The following is a 15,144-nucleotide window of genomic DNA, read 5'->3' on the forward strand; positions in this document are numbered from 1 at the left end:
GCCGGAGCTCGCAGCCCGAGCGGGACCACTTGCTCCTCCGCACTCCTTCGCGGCCGACCATCCACAGCGGCGCGGCGAGCCGCAGGCAACACAGGGACTATGGCGCGGTCTGCTGCCCCAGGCACAGCGCGGGCAGCGTGCACCGGAACCGGCGCCACCGTGCGGACGGCACCAGCGCTCAGCCCGTCCCAGCGCCCGTAGGCAGCCTCAAGGTCCCTCCGTGGTGGCGCGCCGTCCTGGCGAGGCGCCGCATCACGGCGAGGCCCAGCGTCGGACCGGCCCGTGGCCTCCACGCGGCGCACCACCCTCCTCTCGCCTCCATCATCACGCGGCACAGGCGCCACCATCTCACGGTGTCGCCCGCCGGCGGCCTGTCCACTCTCTGGCGCACGCGCACGGACAGCGACGGCGCCCTCACCCATCCGGCGACCTCTCCCGTCGCCGTTGATGCGCTTCCGCGCAGGTTCGTCACCCTCGGGCGGCGAAGCTGGCCGCGGCGGGCGCGGGAGCGAGCACTCCCTCGCCATATGGCCAACCTCGCCGCAGCGGAGGCACACCGGCCCCGTAGTGCAATCGACGGCGCGATGCCCTGGTTGGGTGCAGAGCCCTTCGTAGTCGGCGTAGGCGCCGGCGTCGCGCACCGGGCGCGCCGCACGCGCCGCCACCTTCTTGCCGCCGCGACACCCCCAAGTCCCAACAATGCCCCCACATACTGAAACCTCCTGTGGCGGCTGACGCTGATCTTCAGCGCTTCCAGCCACGTAATTATCTACTTATCTAGCCACCCAGCTCGTTTCTTCTCTGCCTTAATTTGGCTGCTTACTTCATGGATTGGATTGGATTTCGTAGTACTCTGCTACCAGCAGAATAAAGTGGGTAGACTGTAGACTGTCAGATTACACCCGAGAGAGAAAATTAACACATCACAAGAAGTGCAGATTAGATTATTTTTTTACCCGCAAAAAGAGGAAATCTAATCTGCACTTCTGCATACCCACATACAATACTGAAGAGTGCCCTAGAAAATAAGCATGACATCATGCAAACTCAAACAAACATGTTAAATTCCTGGAAAAGCACAATGGTAGATCAACATAACAACCCACATTCTGCAGAATTTTCACTTGCAGACAGGATGAGACCAAAAGAATTCTCTAAAGGACATATCTGGTCAGGTTCTGTGTTCCCTCTCTGTGTACCACTCCCCTTCTCTCTTTGGTATCCAGGGCATAGCAGCAATAACAAAAATTGAAGCAAACTCATGGACATATGTTTACTCCGAACGTGTCTACTCGGTGACGGCGAAACATGCTTACAATGTTCATCGCCAGAAACAAAAGTAAGAATCATGTACTTATAAGATCGCCCAGAGATCTCTAACCAGTCTTCAATCCATTCTGAACTCTATGGCAAAGAATGGCTTGGTAAGTCACCAAAATACTTGCTGAAGTTCCCTAATCTTCTTCTACTGCAACAAAACTGTTGATTCTCCTTCTACAGGAACAAAACTGTCAATTCTCCTATGACCTTGAACTGTCAATTCTCCTTCCACTTCAACATAACTGTTGGCCCACTCATCAAATCCTTTCGACTATTCTACTTCCTGCACCTGTCAAAGGAAACAATGCTTTGTTAACTAAATTAACATAACAGCAAATAGCAAATGCAATATGTGTTAAGCAAATGAGAACAGAAGTGAACATCCCCTAAAAAATAACATAAGTGAACATGGAATATTTTTTGACTTCCACATTACACCACAACAAATTTAATGCAGCACATTACACAGATAAACATAATAAATATCGAGCAGCATACACAAGACAACTGTGAGGATGACCCAGTTGTGCTTGTAGATCTCAGTGAGCTTAAATACTGGTGCAGCCCAAGACCCTCACAGCTGCAAATTTGAATAAACGCAAATATATTATTCTACTGTCTGAAGTTCATCTGTTGAATAATTCAGGTCATGGATTACTAGATGAGTTATACCACGCCCTGTGTACAAGTAGAAGCACATCTGTTGAACTAGCATATGATCATGCACAACAATAAATTGCACGTCAAACTTGGGTTTCTTTCCGTTAATAGGGTCATTCTAGTGGCTCCAAACTTTTTTTCCGAAATGGAGGCTATGCCCCAGCCTCAGCATCAATCGATGCATACGGCCATTAGTGGCTTGAAACTTGAAAGTGCGAAAAACCAATCATCCTTTGCACTAGCTCTCTTAGCCTTTAAAATGTGGAATGAACTACTAAACTGGCAAATTTTAAAGCATCTTATGTAGAATAATATCAAATGTGCGGAATCACTTGTTTTTCGCACGGACCAAATGATTTTGAATACTTAAAATGTTATTGCATCATCATCCAAAAGGGATATTTATCCATGGAATCAAATTCTGTTTGGTCATCTTACCTTATAATTCATGGACGGAAAATTGCATGTCAATATGTGAGCCCACACATTTGTCGAAAACGTGGCCCTAAGAAGTCCAGTACATCCCTGAAGCTGACTGCATAGCCTTTGTCATGCAGCCGACCATGGTATACAGCAACAACTTCTCCTTCATGGTTCAGTATCGGTGAGCCAGAGCAACCATCTCTACCGATCATGTTCAGCTCAATCAAGCGCATATTATACCCTTTGTTGGTCTCACTGCTTAGTTGATTGTAACAGCGAGATGTGTTGGTAAGTTCGCCGGTGACGACCGTGTCAGGTAGAAGTGGTGGCCAGGATATCATTACAACATCGTTTAGCTGAGGAGGCACACTTTTCGCAAGCTTCAATGGCACATGAGATCTTTGACATCTGTTCCAACCTCTGCGGTACAACTGATCCATGTTGATCTCCAGGAGCATTAAGTCCTTATTTCCATCCACTTTCACAGCAGTTGCCATGGTGTAAATCCTTGGATAATCAGCATTATCATATAGCGAAGAGTTTGAGCTTGCCAGATGTTCTTCTTGATGAGTACACATGACATGGATATCAAACCACTGAACCATTTCCCGTGTTAGTTGCTGTTCTGCAGAGTAGAACTCCTTCAAAGAGTGGCAACATGTCAGCACGTGAGCTCCAGTCCCACGATGTCCAATGATGAAGCCGGTACACCAGTCAGTTCTATTGGCATCAACAATGGCTATAGCTTCTTCTACTGATTTGCCAAATTTATTTTGAAGATGGGCACGCGCTTGAGCTACACAGTCCGTCTTCAGAACATACATAACAAACATGATAGATTCCCTTTTGTTCTTGTGCACCCATTGGTGGGCCACTTTTGAGAAAACAGATGGAGGGACCAAATCTGCCATTTTTCTGAGCAAGCACAATCAAATTCAAAGAAAATATGTCAAAAACAATGATGTGAGTATTAAAGTGTAGATTATTAGTTGGTGCCATTTAAAACAGACATGATTAGCAACAGCAGATTATCAGTTCTAACTTATAGGCAATATGCAGTTGTTTTCAAGGAAAAGAGGGGGAAAGGTTTCACAATTTATATCAAATAACACAGAAAAAAGTTGCAAGCTATGACATAATAAGCAACCCGTTGTGTTAGCATCAGGCAGTTTCTTCTTTCCAGATGAATTATTTGATCTGAATAAGTGAATACATGCATTCAGAGTTTCAGATTGCATGGAAACAAAGTAGCGTGGTTTCTACTTTTTTTTAAACTACTGTTAGAAGTAAATTGCATACAGATTAGATGTGATGATGCAAACTGTGAATCATAGCCAGACTTGAAATGTGTGGAAGCATTGACTTGCTGGTATTTGCAGAAATATGTTAAGCACCGCTAAAAAGAATTTTTTATCCAAACCTCCCTTGTCTTCGCCAATTTAAATTGACCAAGCCAAATACATGTCTGGTGTCTAAGGATACATTATACTTGCTTTTATCTACTGAACTATCTGCTATTTAGCCTGAATAGTGAGAATTCAAACCATGGCTTTTCTTTTAGAAGTATAGGTGCATACCAGAAGAGGCAGGACATGGTAACATATACAAATCACAGCTAAGACAGGACCACTAATGGTAAGAGCACCAAATCAATCTAAATGGTCTCATAAAGATAACTATGCAAAAAAACAACTGCTTATCTCAGAAAGATAGAGCATCATACTTTGTATGAAGTTGCAAATACTAACTAACCTTATAGTAGATAAGAGTTCAGATAACCAGATGCATATACAAGGTTGTTGTGCTTCAAATGCTCCAGGCATACATTTGCCAGATCGCCCTTCAACTGTAATGTAACATTGTTCAGTTGTTTACACGGTAAATATAGCAATATGAACTTCAGTTTCATCTAATACAAACTTCAACGATCATGAGTTGAAAAAATCATACATAATTGCGTATATCTTATTCTGTTTTGCATTCAGGATATATGAAAATATGATCCTGTTGATATAGTGTTCGACGTTATTAATGTACAACAGGTTCTTTTTTGTTTAGTTGATATAGCTACAATTATGATTCAGACATGGGAGCTGGTTCAAAGAGTTGCACAAACTTTAAAGCACATGAAGCATGGAAGTCATCTGAAGCTCCAGAAGTTGGGATGCATGCAAGTTACAAAATGTAATTATGTGCTCTTTTCTGGATAAACAAAAAGAATTAACTATTCTGTCAGAAACATTTTCCCATGAAGTCATGATCAACAGCAACCCAGAACATTGGAGCACATAAAAATATATTTTTACTCCGAAAGATCAAAATCTTCTGCACTAAACCAGCGACCGCAAAAAGAAAATTTAAATTACTCTTAATAAGCACGAAAACTATACTGTGCATGAATATTGCACTGGCAATGATGGTTCATGTTTTTCAGTTATATCGGACAACATGCATTGGACATTACCAAAAAAAGGCAGTTCTGGACCAGAAGGGAAACTAAATTGTGTGAGGCACATATCAGCTAGCTTGCTAACCTGCTTGGTCTTGTAGATACGCCAAGAGGTAGAGGAGGCAACTTGCTGCTGCTCTAGTTCGAACACGGTGTTTGATGCTGGTGGGATTCCTCCTGTACGGAACCTTGTGTCCTGTACCCTTGTATAAATTGCGGAGATGGGGGAACCTGAGTGAGACAACCAGTGGCATGTAACAATTTAAGATCAGGGAATGCAGTCACTCTGAAAGAAGGGCACTAGTGTTCAGAAACCGAAAACATAACATGACCAGTTTATCACCACAATTGGCAACACGGCATCTGTACGTACATGCAACCGACAGTATTACACTCACAATCATCTTATAGTAGCACATGTGACTTGTCAATTATTCATTGATTCCCTAATGATACTCAAGTATATATCTGGAAAAACATGGAGCCAATCCCACACAACAATCACACTAGCCATTCAACCTGTCGAATTATAGACTTGTTATGACAAAATGACCATGAAACACTAATTATAATACGCCCATTAAAAGTAGGCACAGTTTATTAACTCCAGAACCTGCTATGCTCCATCATTTCTGCTCATAGGATTCCAAGTGAAAAACTACACATAAAGAAAACATACAGCTAATTTCTATCACCACAGTCCCCCACAAAGCGATAACAGACATAGAAGAATCAATGTTATCAACTTAAGATTGATGTAATGCAGTTACTCAGAAACAAAGGAGCAGGTGTTCAGAAACTGAAAACATATATAATATCAACAGTTTATCATTGGCAACATGGCATCTGTACATGCAACCAACAGTAACTACTTCACAACCAGCAGTTACTCTTAGTACCACATGTGCCCTTTCAGTTATTCATTGATTTCCTAATACCCTTCATATCTAGAAAAATATAAGGAAACGTATCACAAACAAACGGGTTGCCTATTTGACATGGCGGAAGGTCGTTCTACCTTTCCCTGTGCCAACAAAGCAGGCATACTTGATTGAATTGACTCTTTGGGAGCCAATCCCACACAAGAAATCGCACCACCTATTCAACCGGTCAAACTATATACAGACTTGCAAAGAAAAATTGACCGTGAAACAGTAATTCTAATACATCCATTAAAAGTATAGCAGAGCACAGTTTATTAACTCCAGAAATTATTAATGCTACGTACATCATTTCTGCCCATCGGGTAACAGGTGAAACACTTCACATAAAATCGAACCTACATTCAGCAAAATTACATCATCACAATCCCCAATTAATGAGATAACAGACATGGAAGAATCAATGGTATTTAAGGAGGCTCAGCTAGTTAAACATGCAACTACACACGCAATTATAACAATGGTAACTGCCAATCCTCATGAATTAAAACAGGCATAATTATCACCAATCCACTGCTTGCTAAAGCACAGGCCATCGATCTGAAACAATTCAGAAGTAAGATCTTGATGCCCGTGTTTCTAGAAACCCCATGGAACGAGCAGAAGCAGTCAATCAGCAGTGCACGCCAACCATTCGGCTAGGAATTAATTACGGAAATGTCAAGTCGCATAGCTAGTCCTAACAATCCCAGCACATAACGCCGCGCGAACTGCAAAAGGATAGGAGCCCCTCGATCAAAACAGCGCCTCCACAAATTTCACCCCCAACAGGTAAGCAAAACAAACCAAACGACGCAGTAGGCACGAAAACCCTAGATCGTTCGACACTGGTCCGCCACAAATCTCGAATTCCGCTGCACAAGATCCGGCCGTAGCCCCGCGAAGCCGAATCCACACTGCGCCGCTCGAGGCGGAAACGCAAAGCCCAGCACCCCCGCCACAAGGGTACGGGTAAATGTCGTAGGAGGAGGGTTCGGGTCGGGCTAGAGAGCGAGCTCGCCCGCAGAAAACCAAGCATCGCGCATGATCGGAGCACGCCACTGCGGACCAAAATCCTCCGTACACCGTACCCCCAGCCCCCAAAGCGGAAACGCCCAACCCCAGCAAACGAGCTGCGCGCGCGCTTGATGGGTTCGCTGAGAGGGCTCACCTGAGTGAAGCGGCGTACGATCGCTCTCCTCGCTGGTGCCCGCCGGTGGCCGAGACCGGAGACGGAAACCCTAGAGGGGCGAGGCGGGGGCGGCGAGGAGGAGGAGGAGAGGAGCGGGAGCAGGGAGCGGGAAAAGAAGAGTGGAAGGGGAAGACGCCTGGCTGACATGTGGGTCTTTCACATTGGTTTTGGGCTTGCCACGGAAGGAAGGGAGTGTGCGGAATGCGATTTTTCTAGCGGTTTTTCGACGATTTACACAAAAATAACCATTTTCTAGATCCTCGGGCTAAACTATTTCCTCCATCTAACCCTTTTGTGTGGCGCCCCTCACATCGGCGCCACACCTCACTGTGTGGCGCCCGTGCCGGCGACGCCTCTTGCCCATTCGACGTGGCGCGGTCGACGTTGATGTGTGCTCCAGTCTGACGTGATAGGTTGTGTGGCGCCGCTTCCATCGGCGCCACACATCCACTTATAATACCCAAAACATACTGTAAGACAATTCTCGTGGGACTTAGTTTTGGCGACCATGTTTGACATCCACTTATAATTGCCCAAAACATACTGTAAGACAATTCTCGTGCCGTCGATGCCACGGGCGCCACACTTCACAGTGTGGCGCCGATGCCACCGGCGCCACACAAACAGGGTCGTCAAAACAGCTAAAGACTAAGCGTCCAGAGCCCCTGGATGTTGGCGACATATAAATTAACATGTGTGACTCCCATGGCAAGGGCGCCACACGTTGACTTGTGTAGAAAAATCAGAGAATTCACTTCTAAGATGGTTGCCACACAGTTTCATACCAGTAACACACATTATAGCACATATTCATATCAATAGCACACATCATAGCACATAGATTCATACATTTTAAAATAGAATTCAAACAACATGTAGAAATGACGACATGGTCCCAAATGACATAGCTATAGTTCATATAAGATAGAGTTCACACAACACGGCCTCGACGTCCCCTCCTCAAGGGCTGCTTCCGGACGGCCATCCTTTTCGTCCGCTGCAGTTGCTCTTGTTGCTGCTGCACCTCCTGCTCCTCCTCCTCCTCTGAAGATGATGGCTCATCGTTCCTTCTCCTCCTCTGAAGATGATGGCTCATCGTTCCTCATCCTCCTCAAAGCTGATCTCTGCGCCGACTCCTCATCCTCCTCAATCACAACCTTCTTTCCTCGGTTGACATAATCATCCGGAGTGTAACGGTTTGAAGCCTTGCCCCTTGGCTTCAACTGGTAAGCAGACCGTGTGGCTTGCTTCTTGCCTTGACTCAGAATGGTGTCGTCAGGAATCTTCACAAACATGAACACATGAGATTACAAAAGTTGAAATTAGTAAGCACATATTTGACAGCAACAAAATAGTCCATACCTCTGCCTCTTCAGAAGAGGATGTACCCGCAATTTCGCCTTCGCGGCAACCTAGCTAGTTGGCTAACCGCCGTATCTTCCGTGCAGTGTTCTGCGTCATGAAAGTCATGGTTACAAAGCCACCCGAACATAATAGCTTACATTCAAAGTTGGTGATCATACCTTAATGAAATACCGCAACGGTCTGATAGGCTTTTCATCTCTATGGCTCTGATCCCAAATAACCTCGCACTCCTCAGCTATTTTTTGGATCTCGAACCGCTATGACAATCATATTATACACAATTTGAGCGAGCACATGCCAATATAGATGATGTACTAGCTAATGAGAGAATACATTACCACGAAGTTCATTGATGAAGCAATAGAAGTCGATCTCCCTTGTCGAGCAGTCATGTCATACTGGCTTTGCGCAACCTCATCGAATGTGATGGGGTCGTCCAAGATGTCGTCATCATACGTGTGGTTCACTAACTCGATACACGTACTTTCATGAAACCATTGGAGATAGTTATTGAAAGCGGCCAAGTCGTGAGGGACAATCTCTACATGTCCGGCATTCCGTGTTGCTTTCAAACAGTGTTGGAACGCTGTCACGTGAATCCTATGTTGGACAAGCCAATTCGTGATCTTCATATGCCGCTGCCTATCAAGCCTGCAAGATATTGAACACAATGGATAAACTTAGGTTCTATCGCTACCTATGATCAACAAGTTTCCATCGCATGATTCAAGAAGTTTACCTATGGAGCGCGTGGTCCGTGTCTTGCCACTGAGGTGGGGTCTCCTGAAACAACCCAAACTGTCGCATCACTCTGTGCGGCTGGTGGTATTCAACAAGCCACATGCATATGAGTGGGTACCGCATACGCCAGAAATGCGCCTCCTCTAAGCACTTGGGGTTGAGGTCAGTCATCGCCGCGCCAATACGGTAAAAGGTACCATATGGCTCCCAATCCACCTGCAGCATACAAATATTTTAAAATTTACAACAAGGCAATGAAACTTATGAAGTAGGATAACAAAAGAGTGATGGCTTAAAATCGGTTACCTGCTCAGAGGTAAGAGTGTCCAACTCCTCAGTGTAGTGCTTGTACATGACCATTGGATCGCTCGTCATCTCCGAGACATTGTCCCAAAGGTATGCCCAAGTGGGCTCCCGATCAGGGTTGTTCCGGTAATGAGGTCATGGCCTCTCGTTGAGTATCCTGGGCCACCCAGATAGGCGGTCCCAGCTCCATACAGAAAGTAGGAGCAAGCATCCACCAATACCGCCCTTCCCAGTCCTGCGACAAGCTTCGTCCAACTGCGAAAATAAGACATTTGGTTAGTACTTTGTTTAGCAGACTACTATAGAAGAATAGTACATATAGAAAATCATCACCTGGCGGTAGAGGTAGGCAAGTGCCTCTGTTCCCCAACTCCACGGGTGCTCCAACACCGTAAGCGCCTTGAGCCAACACCAATGGACCAACTTCCCACCACTGTCAGCAAAGAGAGTCCTCGAAAGCGTATACCACAAGTACACATGGGTGTACGTCCTGATAATGTCCTCGTTGGCCCCTTCCGCGCATTGTCCAATAGTCCTGATCCAAGCGAAAGGTGCGCCGGCGGGAGTTCTCTCTTTTGGATCTTCTAGCGCCGGAGGAGCCATGCCAATAAGGTCCTCCATCTGTCTGCGCCACCCATCAGAAGCTGTGTTCATACACAGTGGCTCGCCCTGAATAGGAAGTCCAAGTATCATGGAAACATCCTGAAGAGTAGGGGTCATCTCGCCGGCCCTCAAGTGGAAGGTGTGCGTCTCCGGCCTCCACCGGCCGACAAGGGCGGTGAGTGCCGCGGCGTTCATGTTCGCCCCCCCGGCTTACAAGCATGATGAATGGGAGAAGACCGGTAGGCTGGATGAACTCCGTGTACCTCTCGTCATACGCCATATCTACTGTGCCATGGTAGCGAATCTTCAATGGGTGAAGAACCCTTCTCTTCTCCGTCATATGAAAAGCCCGGTGATCCTTCTCATACTCATCATCTATGAGATACACCATCCTACATGTTTACATAAAACACCATATTATGAGCCATTCCTAACAAATATGAGTTATTCCTACGCAAATACTAGGCATATGTAACACATTTGAATGCATTTGCTAAGCAAATATTAGACATTTCAACACATACATACATAGGGTTTCAACACATACATGTAAAATTTCATATCTAGGGTTCCAACAAATCTATGGTTCAAACACATGCATACATGAGGCTATGAATTTCAACACATACACTACAATATAGAGTCCAGCTACAAAAATTTCCATGTCTAGGGTTCATGTCCAAGTCTAGCAAGATCTATGAAATTAGTGGATGAATGGAAAGGATTCGAAGGGGATTACCTTGAGGAATGGATGGGGAAGAGATTGGTCGGGCAGATCTGATGATTTGGTGGTGGATTTGGTGGGGGAGAGTCCCCCAAACCGTCCCCCAAACCGCGCCAGATTGAGCGTTTGGGGGACGGTTTGGGGGACTCTCCCCCACCAAATCCACCACCAAATCATCAGATCTGCCCGACCAATCTCTTCCCCATCCATTCCTCAAGGTAATCCCCTTCGAATCCTTTCCATTCATTTCGTTCGTGCCGCGTTTGGGGGACGTCGCTCCCCAGTCGCGTCCCCCAAACAAAATTTCGCAAATTTTAAACTTAACTAGATTCGATTAGATTCGTCCAAACTTACATAGATTCGAACGAAATTTGACTAACTTTAAAACTAAACCTAATCTAGAACCACTTGCGGCGGCCGGAGGCGTCGTAGTACTGCTGGAAGTTGTACATCTCGTCGGTGACGACCTCCTGCTTGACGCGCTCGTCGACGGGCTCGTCCACGGGCTCGTCCTTCACCAAGCCGCTTGGTCCTGCCTCGCCGTCGTCGGTGAGGTCCACCAGCGGCTTGCCGGAGTCGCGGATGGACATGGCGATCGCCGCGTCCAGGTCGCCCCTCCAGGCGTCCTTGTCGTCCATGGACGCCAAGAACGCCGCCCGCAGCCCTGGGCAGTCCTCGGGGTCGTCGCTGCTGGCGATGAGCCGCTGCTGCCGCTCGTACTCCGCCAGCAGCGCCGCCTGCGACGCTTCCTCCGGCTCCTCCTTCACCTCCGGCTTCGGGATGAGGAGGGCGCCGCCGCGCCTCCCTTGCTGCCGCCCGCTGCCGCTACTGCCACGCCTCGTGTTGACGGGCGTCGCCGGCTCCTCCTTGACCTCCCGTTTGGGGATGGTGTAGGGCGCCGACCGGTACGACGAGGACGGCGTCGATCGCGCCGGTCCCGAGGAAGAAGAGTGCGAGGAGGACGAGTACGTCGTCCTCCTCGGCTGCCATTGAGTAGACGGCGGCGGCGACGACGGCATCTCCAGCCTTGGAGCGCCGTTGCGGAGGCCGCGGATGACGTTCTCGAGGGTGCGCCCCGGAACGCCCCAGAACAGGGCGCGGCCTTCCCTGTTCCAGCTGTTGGGGCCGCCGACGAGGTTGTCGGTGCTGTGCATCTCGATGTCGTACTTCGCCTGGAAGTACGTCGTTCACCAGGCGTCGTTGTCGTTGACCGCCCACGTCGGATCCAACCGCTCCGCGGCGGTGAGTTGAGCCCGACGGGCCTTGATGGCGTCCCTCCATTGGTCCGTCTTCGGCTTCGGCGGCGGCGGAACGCCAATGCCGTTCACGGCCATCTTCCAGCCGCCACTGCTTGGCAGCCGCATGTCCGGCGGGACTGGATACCGGGCGTGGTACAGCGCCCACGCCTCCGCCACGGTGAGGCTGCCGCGTCCGAAGCCGTTCGCCGCGGCGATCTTGCGGGAGGACGAGCTCGACATTTTTTGAGCGGCGAGGAGAGGATCTGGGAGGGGGGAGGCGGCGGCGACGAGAAGGATTATGGTGAGCGGCAATAACTGCAGGGCGTCTTAAAACAGCGGCGGCAGCGGGTGGTTGCACGCAATAACTCCGGCGTGGACGGCCACGCGGCCATGCACGACGAGACGCGTCCCTGCGTCGCCTGGGAAAACAGGGACGCCATTAACGTCGCTTGACCAAAGGTAGGCGACGGGGTTTTAGCCTTCCGTGCCGCTGACGGGTCGGGCCCGCGTCGGTTGGCCTCGCTTTTCGTTGTGTCCGGCGTCCCCGGAGCGTCCCCTGTGGGACGGGGACGGGCTCGGGGCGCCGGACACCGTATCGGGCCGCGCCGGACAAAAATGGGCTTTGGGGGACGCGGCTGGAACTCTTTTTTTGTCCGACGCGCCCCAAATCCCTTTGGGGGACGGTTTGGGGGACGCGACTGGAGATGCTCTTATGTGCTTCTTTTTTACCCCTGAAACGTTCTATGTTATCCTGTCAACTTACGAACCACCGGTCTCCATCCCTTCGATGCTTGGAACACCTCACTTGGCAATCACATGAACAACTTGGTTCCCCAGCTGAGTGCATCGCGGCTTGGTTCCTTTACCTGCAAGGTTGCCCACCAGAACATCATTTGGATAAATCATGTTAATCATCGCAATTGGATCAGCAACGTCTAATGGACCTAAAACAAGCATTGTTATGAGTTTTCCAAATCTTTACTATTAAATGGGAGTTGGTCGTTTGACACTCAACGCACTTTGGTGGTCGTCATTAAAATAATCCAGACCCTCTAATCTATTCTCCCTATCTCAGCTTCGTCCGATCAAGTCACATCCCAAATATCTTCCACGCAGAAGTTAATTATGGTATAATATCATCAATCACGATATCTCAGGCAATCATGACCTGAACGTTCTATCTCAGGCAATATCATCAATCACAATACGCTCAGGGATATTTCCTGGGATATTTCCTATTACCTACCTAATTGCAAGATACCTTTCCAAGAAGAACGCTAGCACCCAACCAAAAAATACAACAACTAACACCATCCAAACTCCACCACATTCCACCGTGTACCTTACTCCTGGTGCTTTTGGTATGTTTTAATGACACCGTATTTTAGCGATATGTTCCATTTCCCTGTTTACTTCGATCGGCTCATCCCGCCTGTAGCCTTTCTCTCATGGATAGTTGCCGCCCGTAGCATACATCTCCATATCTCTAGATTCCGAACACGCAGTCAACTCCCGCTCCACGTGAAGCTTGGGCCGCCGTGTGAAGGCGTTTGTCTACGGCAGCGCACGCCAGGCCATCTGAGAGGTAGCAAGACTGTGACCCGCTCATGGGTCATGTCCACAATAGAGAGAAGAGTAGAAGACGAGGTGTCGTAAGCCGATCTACCTTCTTCCACTTGGAGGACAAGCCAGTGCACGCGGATGACCAGTTGCGCCCACAACCCATCCAGAGGCCCTCCTCTTCGCTTTGTCCGCTGCTCCAGTGGTAACCACCACCACCGCAACTAATGGCGCATCTCTCTTGTTCTCTTCAGTTCTGCCTATCCCCTCATCCATACTCATGCAGTTCTGGTCACGGCAGCTGAAGGTTAGTCACCTAGGGCCAGTCGGGAGCCCAAGAATGTGACATGGTGCACATCACATTGTGGAAAAAGAACATGACGCACGATCTGAGGCTGCAGTTCAGCCTATTCAGCAAGAAACCAAAGGATGTAGTAGTCATTCTTAATGGCCAGTGATGTGGTGTCTGTTGGGCAGCAAGTCGAGAGATTAGGGGCTCAAGGAATTGAGGCCAATGCAGCGCTCATGTAGCTTCTCCTTTCTCTTTTTTTCTATGGGCAAGGAATGAATCACTCTCAACCTATTCTGTCTATTGTAATGAAATGTACAAATCTGGAGCAGAACAAGTCGACATGTAAGGAGTTACGCTGCCCTGCACCATATGGTTTTACCTTACTATTCACTCTGTAATAAAAGATGACACTAGCATTTTGCCCTCTTGATCTTCAGAGGCTTGAGGGGCAATTCACTCACCAGAACATTGTCACCTGATATTTGCCAGCTGACTGGCATGTGGTACTTGTAAGTTCTATGCTTACTTGGAGACGTTGATTCATATCTTCCAAACTAATCTTATCTACACTGATAACTTTGCCTCCAAATCTGCAGTGATGTAGGGGTACTTTTCATATAAATAAAGATCCACAAAAATATCTCACAACATATCCTTTTTTCAAGTAGCCACACCGTAAGCCTTCCTGACTTCACACAAATCTTATATACATTACCTCATTTGTGCTCTTGCAATATACTCCCTCCATTTCTTGATATAGGGTGTATAGTTTTTGGTGAAAATTTTAAAATATAAGGTGTATAGCAAATTTTTTTGAGAGGAGGTGTATAGCAATTTGACGATCAGTCTAGAGAAATTTACCCCTAGGAGTCTGACGCAAAATCCCTGGAATTGAGGAGCCGAGCCATTGTTTAGGAATCAGGCCAGTTAACAGAAAAATAAGATGAGAAAAGGGCACATACTGCACATATGTAGCATAGAATTAGGAGAATTTTTCTTTCCAAACACATAGATCACAATTAGGAATACTACTTTTTCACGATACCTCAGATTAGGGATTTTTTGTTTCTGGTGTGTATCACGGTCCGGTCGGTTGATCACGATTATAAACAACAAATATCAGGATCTCTCCAACGCCCATATTTGGTACGTACTCATAGGGAGATTAATTCGTAGAGAGATTTTATTTCGCAAAAAAAGGTCATAGAGACATTTCTGGGATTTGTTACGTACACTTATTTGGTAGGTATACTCATATATATCAAGGAATTAAAGTTCAAGATTTCTGTGGAGGATGCCAAGATTTCCCTACCAGTATTACATCGATCACCTAGGGGTACAAATGTCCGAA

At 47.4% G+C, this 15,144-nt stretch overlaps 1 protein-coding gene across 2 annotated transcripts; it reads right to left on the reverse strand.

The window, feature by feature from the left end:
- Nucleotides 1-999: 999 nt before the first annotated feature.
- LOC127338369 (uncharacterized) lies at nucleotides 1,000-7,056 on the reverse strand. Of its 2 annotated transcripts, none has more exons than XM_071828223.1 (4): nucleotides 6,944-7,056; nucleotides 4,156-4,249; nucleotides 2,419-3,318; nucleotides 1,000-1,609 (listed from the first exon to the last, which is right to left on the reverse strand). In XM_071828223.1, exons 2-3 carry the CDS (start codon nucleotides 4,224-4,226, stop codon nucleotides 2,448-2,450), a joined length of 942 nt encoding a protein of 313 aa, XP_071684324.1. In that variant the 5' UTR covers nucleotides 4,227-4,249; nucleotides 6,944-7,056; the 3' UTR covers nucleotides 1,000-1,609; nucleotides 2,419-2,447. The 2 variants fall into 2 exon arrangements, with proteins under 2 accessions (XP_071684324.1, XP_051220484.1); XM_051364524.2 differs by lacking the exon at nucleotides 6,944-7,056 and adding an exon at nucleotides 4,938-5,718.
- Between the last annotated feature and the right edge of the window lie 8,088 nt (nucleotides 7,057-15,144).

Source organism: Lolium perenne, chromosome 1 (assembly GCF_019359855.2).
Source record: "Lolium perenne isolate Kyuss_39 chromosome 1, Kyuss_2.0, whole genome shotgun sequence".
NCBI lineage: Eukaryota > Viridiplantae > Streptophyta > Magnoliopsida > Poales > Poaceae > Lolium > Lolium perenne.